Source organism: Henckelia pumila, chromosome 1, assembly GCF_033568475.1.
Source record: "Henckelia pumila isolate YLH828 chromosome 1, ASM3356847v2, whole genome shotgun sequence".
Taxonomy (NCBI): domain Eukaryota; kingdom Viridiplantae; phylum Streptophyta; class Magnoliopsida; order Lamiales; family Gesneriaceae; genus Henckelia; species Henckelia pumila.
This window is the reverse complement of record NC_133120.1, coordinates 11,399,639-11,407,229: the sequence shown is the minus strand read 5'-3', so window position 1 is coordinate 11,407,229 and position 7,591 is coordinate 11,399,639. Positions and strand designations below refer to the sequence as shown.

General features: G+C 41.9%; 1 protein-coding gene across 1 annotated transcript; it reads left to right on the top strand.

Moving 5' to 3' along the window:
* Positions 1–5,058: 5,058 nt before the first annotated feature.
* Positions 5,059–7,341, top strand: LOC140894718 (secreted RxLR effector protein 161-like). Its single transcript, XM_073303312.1, has 2 exons — positions 5,059–5,749; positions 7,316–7,341. Exons 1-2 carry the CDS (start codon positions 5,059–5,061, stop codon positions 7,339–7,341), a joined length of 717 nt encoding a protein of 238 aa, XP_073159413.1.
* The last annotated feature ends 250 nt before the right edge of the window (positions 7,342–7,591 follow it).

The window sequence follows — 7,591 nt, the reverse complement described above, 5'->3', positions numbered from 1 at the left end:
CCACACGTCATGCCTGACGTAATACCATCGGAGCTTCCGATCTTGCATCGGAGCTTCCGATCTCGATCGGAACGTCCGATCCTGCATCGGAGCTTACGATCCGTCCGGTACCCAATCTATTTAATTAGCGTCGATTAATCCCTTAATCACTGATTTTGGTTACGGGCTACTACATTCTTCCCCACTTAAGATATTTCGTCCTCGAAATCAGATCTTAAGTACCGAATGTAATACAGAAATCAGAAACATTCTTTATTCAAATCAAACATTTACAGAGTTTGCAACTGAATACAACTTAAGAATGAAATCAAAACAACTCAGGATGGTCTTCACGCATCCTGTCCTCAAGCTCCCAAGTAGCTTCCTCAGTGCCTCGGCGCTGCCACTGAACTAAAACCAGATGAATGACTTTGTTCCGCAAAACCTTATCCTTATGATCCAGGATACGAATACGTTTCTCAACATAGGTAAAATCCTTGCTCACCTGAACCTCAGAACGCTGCAGAATATGAGACTCATCAGCCACATATCGTCGCAACAGAGATACGTGGAACACGTCGTGAATACTGGAAAGATGCGGTGGCAAAGCTAGTAGATAAGCCAAATCTCCAATGATCTCCAAGAACTCAAACGGCTCGATAAACCTGGGAGACAACATTCCCTTAAGGCCAAATCTGAGAATTTTGCGAAAAGGTGACACTCTCATAAATACTTTCTCCCCGACATCGAACTGCAAAGGCCTATGTTTGGTGTTAGCATAGTTGGCCTGACGATCCTATGCAGTCTTAATCCGTTTCTTGATCTGATCAACAATGTCTACTGCCTGTTGGATAAACTCCGAGCCCTCAGCCTGTCTCTCCCCCACTTCTTCCCAGAAGAGTGGAGTACGACAACGTCGTCCGTACAACGCCTCAAAAGGTGCCATCCCAATGCTAGTATGATAGCTGTTGTTGTACGCGAACTCGATCAATGACAAATGATCTTGCCAGGCTGAACCAAAATCCATAACGCACGCTCGAAGCATATCCTCCAAAGTACAAATAGTGCGCTCTGACTGACCATGTGTCTCCGGATGATAGGCAGTACTCAAACTGAGAGTAGTACCCATCACACGCTGAACACTCCCCTAGAATCTAGAAGTAAACCTGGGGTCCCGATCGCTGACAATGCTCACAGGAACTCCATGAAATCGAACGATCTCTTGAATGTACAACCGTGTCATACGATCCACATTGTACTCCGGCCTAGAGGCAATGAAATGCAATGACTTGGTGAGTCGATCCACCACAACCCAGATAGCATCACAGTTCCTCGGGGATACCGGCAAATGGGTCACAAAGTCCATTGTGATAAAATCCCATTTCCATTCAGGAATAGGTAGACTGTGAAGCAATCCTCCAGGTCGTCGGTGCTCTGCCTTGACCTGTTGACACACCAAACATCTCGAAACAAACTGATAAACACTGCGTTTCATTCTCTTCCACCAGAAACAAGTACGTAGATCCTTGTACATCTTGTTGCTCCCAGGATGAATACTCAACTTAGTGCGATGCGCCTGAGACAAAATCTCCTCTCGCAACTCTACATCCTACGGAATCACAAGCCTACCAGACAAACACAGAAAGCCATCTGACTGATAATGAAATCCAGACGAGCTACCCTCGTTAGCTAGACGAGCTAAACGCTGGGTCTTCGAATCAGACAACTGAGCATCTCGAATCCGTGAATACAAAGCTGGCTCAGATAATATCGCAAACATCTGGATACTCTGCATACCTTTCTTATGCTTGAAAGTACATCCTGAAGTACAACAGTCACTGATCTCACTAGACATCGAACAAGTCTAAAGTGTGGATAGTCGCACCTTGCGACTCAATGCATCAGCGGTGAGATTAGCAGCTCCTGAATGGTACTTAATCTCGCAATCATAGTCCTTAAGCAAGTCCATCCAACGTCTCTGCCTCATGTTCAACTCCGCCTGAGTGAAAAAATACTTGAGACTCTTATGGTCGGTGAAGATCTCAAATTTCTCTCCATACAGATAATGGCGCCAAATCTTCAAAGCGAACACAATGGCTGCTAACTCCAAATCATGGACTGGGTAGTTGTCCTCGTGAAGCTTCAGCTGTCTAGAAGCGTATGCGATCACATGCCCATTCTGAGTCAGAACACAACTTAACCCCTGAAGAGAAGCATCAGTGTATACCACATACCCTCCAGATCCTGACGGTAATGCCAACACCGGCGCAGAAGTCAACCGCCGTCGAAGCTCACAGAAATTATCCTCACACTCGGAGGACCACTCGAAGTCCACACCCTTGCGAGTAAGATGCGTCAAAGGTCGAGCTAGTTGAGAGACGTTCAGAATGAAGCGACGATAATACCCTGCTAGACCCAGAAAACTACGGATCTCTGCAACCGTCGTCGGACGCGACCAATTAAGTACCGCTTCAATCTTGCTTGGATCAACAGAGATCCCCTCCCTGGATATGATATGGCCAAGAAAGACCACTCAATCCATCCAGAACTCACACTTGCTCAGCTTGGCGTACAACTGCTCATCCCGGAGAGTCTGCAGTACCAACCGCAAGTGAGAAACATGCTCTTCCGTATTACGTGAATACACCAATATGTCGTCAATGAAGATTACGACAAACTTGTCCAAATACTCCCTGAAGACACGGTTCATCTGATCCATGAATATAGCCGGTGTATTAGTCAAACCAAATGGCATCACTAGGAATTCGTAATGCCCATAGTGAGTACGGAATGCAGTCTTGGCTACGTCCTGATCACGGACTCTCAACTGATGATACCCAGATCTCAAGTCAATCTTGGAGTAAACTGACGTGCCCTGCAACTGATCAAACAAGTCATCAATACGAGGCAACAAATACTTGTTCTTCACAGTGACTCGATTCAGCTGCCAATAGTCAATGCACAACCGCATCGACCCATCCTTCTTCTTTACAAAAAGAACAGGAGCTCCCCAAGGAGACACACTAGGACAAATGTACCCCTTGTCCAAAAGATCCTGTAGCTGATTCTTCAACTCGCGCATCTCTGACGGAGCCAGACGATACGGTGCTCGCGAAATAGGTGAAGTGCCCGGCATCAACTCTATGCCAAACTCGACTTCCCTAGCAGGAGGAAAACCCGGAATCTCATCAATAGACATGGCTCCCTGTCGCAGACTCAGTAGCTCGCCCGCTTTCGACTGACGGAGTGCAGGAGGAAAATACAGCTTCTGAAAAGCTGTGCGGAACTCGGCCCAGGTGGCCACTCCTCTCGCCGCAACAAAAGGTACATAAGTAAACCTCCACCACCTACGGGCTCGCCCATCTAGAAGATAGCCAAGGGTCTCCATCTTCTGCTCCTCGGTGCAGTGGAAAGTCTGAAAAGTCGTCTCCATGCGGTCTAACCAATTCTCCGCATCCTACGGAGACTCACCTCCAACTAAGGGCTTAGGCCCCATCTGCAAGAATTGACGTACACTGACACGGTCCTCATCTCGATGACGATGGCGGCGTTCCCGACGAGGCTCCCTGTCGGCATCACCCCAACGCCCACCAATACTGCCATGAGAACTCTGGTCGTCACGATCTGCCATCTACAAAATTAACCTAACGGTTATCTTATGTAGAATCTAAATCCCAAGAATACTTTGCATGCTCTGATACCATAAATGTAGTGACCCTTACCCGGATCACCTACTAAACAGAACTTAGGCATGCAATGAACTTAATAAGACAGATATCAGAATAAACTTGCGGAAACAATAAATAAATACAATCCCAAGAAAAGGAATCTCTAATTTATCCAAATAATATACAACCAAATCGAATAGCTGTATCAACCCAAAACAGCAGAAATAAAACCTAGACGAAGCTCCAGCTGGCCAACCACTGCCTAGCCCCTCTTGGATCCACCCGCCTCATCCAATCGCAAACTTGCCCCATGGAATAGGGTGTCCAAAAACACAGAGTACGAGACGTGAGCATAAAATGCTCAGTACGAGAGTATGAGTATACATGCATGCAAAGTGAACTCCCTAAAAACTCGAGGTCAAGGATCAGATAACAGAGACAGACCGGGCCCTGGTATGTAGCACGCTGTGCCGTCGCTTCAGGAGGTGCCTCCCATACCATAATACCAGTGGATTTACCGGACCCAAAGCCATGGAAGTCCATCCGCTAACAGGATAGGGTACAACCCTACTAACAGACATCTCGAAGGAGATAGCTTAGTATGCAAATGAATGCAGCATAAATCAATGACATATAAACCATGCAGTCACATAATACATGCATACTCAGTCAGGATATCTCGAACAATAATTTCGTACCTCAAATCAGTGCAAGCTCTACCAACTCTAGGTCCATGCCTATAGTCTGCTCTACACTGCCAAATGATACTACTATCATTATAGCGCTCTAAAAGCCTTAAATAAGCTAAAGCATACTCCTAAATATTTATAAGAAGCAAAGGCTATACCTTCGTTCGTCGTTAGCCCTTTGATGTCGATGCCTCCAGAACTTGGGCACAACACCGCTACGACTATCGAAGGCCTCGCCAACCCCCGGGTCAAGCCTAGGAAGACTAGAACTACTCAAATATGCCTGGAATAGAGAGGGATTCTCGGAATTGGCAAATGAAAGTGAAGCCTCGGCCTTCTATTTATAGACAACAATCGGAACCTCCGATCTTCGATCGGAACCTTCGATCCTGCCATCGGAGCTTCCGAAGATCCTCATCTGCCACGTGTCAAAATATCACTGGTTGAATTTGGATAGGGGTGATCGGAGCTTCCGATCCTGATCGGAGCTTCCGATCCTGCCACACGTCATGCCTGACGTAATACCATCGGAGCTTCTGATCCTGCATCGGAGCTTCCGACCTCAATCGGAACGTCCGATCCTGCATCGGAGCTTCCGATCCGTTCGGTACCCAATCTATTTAATTAGCGTCGATTAATCCCTTAATCACTGATTTTGGTTACGGGCTACTACAAGCATGATGGGTGAACTGAATTTCTTTCTTGGATTACAAGTTCGTCAAATGGAAAATGGGACATTCATAAGCGAAACTAAGTATACCAAAGAATTAATCGAAAAGTTTGGTATGGAGAACTGCACAGTTGCAACAAATCCCATGGGTGTATCGATTAAGCTTGACAAAGACGAAGGGGGAATATCAGTTGATGCAACAATGTATCGAGGTCTAATAGGGTCATTACTTTATTTAACAGCCAGTAGACTTGACATTGTTTTTGCAGTTTGCTTATGTGCTAGATTTCAGTCAAATCCTATGCAGTCCCACTTCGTAGCTGGCAAAAGTATACTAATGTATCTTAAAGGGGCTCAGAATGTTGGTTTGTGGTACGCTAAGCATAACTCCTTCAATCTAGTTGGATACTCAGATGCTGATTATGCTGGATGTAAACTGGATAGAAAAAGTACAAGTGGATCATGTCAATTCCTTGGGGATAGATTGATATCATGGTTTAGTAAGAAACAAACATCCATTGAAATATCTACAACTGAAGCTGAATACTTGGTTGCAGGAAGTTTCTATGCTCAACTGCTTTGGATTCAACAACAGTTGAGGGATTATGGAATTGAAGAACATGATTCACCAATATTCTGTGATAATACCAGCACAATTGCAATTACTTACAATCCCATTCTTCATTTAAGAACAAAGCATATCGAAGTTAGACATCATTTTATCCGTGATCATGCTGATAAGTGTATTTTATACACTTAATTTATATATGCTTTTAATTGTTAATTGCTTGTTTCGAGCAGATTTATGTGGGTATTTTGTTGTTTTTGTGTTTGTAGGAAATTATGAAATTTATGTGGAAAAGGAGGAAAAATGAGAAAAATGAGGAATTAAAAGAATAAAAGAAAAGAAGAAAGAAGAAAAGAAAAGAAACGTACAGACTAAGAAGAGGAATAGTGTTGGGCCATATTATTGGGCCTAAGTTCAGCGCTCTTTGTTAGCGCTCAAAGAAGAGCTATCGCTCAAGTTCTTGGGAAGGCGAGAAGATTGAGAACAGTAGCCTATGCGCGGGCGCGTGATTTCTGGAGCGGGCGCTTGTCGCTAAATTCTGAACTTGGAAATTTTTATTCGGAAGGAAATTTTTATAATTTCTTGGGCTTTTGAGTGGGCTTTGTGAGACACTATAAAAGGGAATTTTTCATCAGACTAAGAAAGGAGAGCCGCCACAACAATTACACAAAAATCAGAGGTTTGATCGAGAGATTTTTCTTGAAGGAATTCTGGAGCTTCATCGTGAAGAACGAAGACGGAGTTTGATCGACCGGACACGGCGTCGACGACGGATTTGTTTCTTTTATCTTTTATTGTATTCTGAATATGTTTGAATTTATGGATTATTGTTTTATTCAGAATTTTATTATGAACTAATTTTTTTGAGTCTAGAGGTCGGATGGAACCTGGTGTAGACGCTTTCATGAATTTTTGATTTTATTGAATTGAACTTCTTCTAGATTAATTGTTTTTTTCTAGAATTTATTGTCTTTTCAATTATCTGATCAATAATTTATTTTTAATATTTATTTGAAATCTGGCACTCGGGAGAGGAGATTTTGAATATGACCATTAGAAAATACACTGTTAATTATTTATATCGCTCGGGAGAGTGTATAATTTTAACAGAGCTTTTAAAGAGAATATAGTTTTGAATTGATCACTGCAAGTAAATTCTTAATAGGGATATTGGAATTCAATTGTAGTTGATATATTTTATTCGGCACTCGGGAGAGGGAATAATACACGTAAGTGTTCTTGGCTATTAATTCTTTGAAATTCATGAAGATTAATTAATTAAGATTGATTGTTGTTGAAACCAGGTGGAATCTATACCTCTAGACCATTTTTCTCTAATTGATTTTTAATCAGAAAGTTGTGTGCGTGCTTTTAAATCATCTGATTATTTATTTTATTGCAAAATTCTCAAAGTTTGATTTTCTAGATAAAGTTTGGACTATTCTAATTACAAGTACTAAGTATTTTCATTTTACTCCCTGTGGGATCGATATCTGAATTATTCACTATATTAAAACTTGACACTCGTACACTTGCGAGGAAATTTCACAACAAGTTTTTGGCGCCGTTGCCGGGGAGTAAATTTTGATTATTTTTTAGTCTTGTTACCAATTAGTCTAGATTTTAATTTAGAGTTTTTATTTTATTTTTAATTTATTAATTAATTTCTTTTTATTTTTAATTGCAGTTTTATTTAATTGATTTTTATTTTTATAATTTTTTTCTTTTGTTTTCATTGCAGTTTTAGTGAATACATTTGGCGTGTGAGAGCGAAGAAAAAAATCAACTAACACCGATGAAAGTCAGGCTGACGACTATAAACCAAGCGCTACTTGGGAGGCAACCCAAGCATTTTATTTTATTTTATTTTATTTGCTTTTATTTTCAGTTTATTTATTTTTCTTTATTTAATTGTTTTAAGTATTTTTTTTATTTTATTTTTTTAGCTTAATTTATCTTACTTTTCAAATTTTTTTAGGCACCACAAATCTCAAATTAATCGAGCGCCCGCGCCATA

Excerpts from the sequence above, each read along its gene's own strand:
- LOC140894718 (XM_073303312.1), top strand. The coding sequence starts at position 5,059 with ATGGAAAATGGGACATTCATAAGCGAAACTAAGTATACCAAAGAATTA. Across the intron at positions 5,750-7,315 it reads CCGTGATCATGCTGATAAGT|TTTTAGTGAATACATTTGGC; the intron begins GTATTTTATACA and ends TTTTCATTGCAG.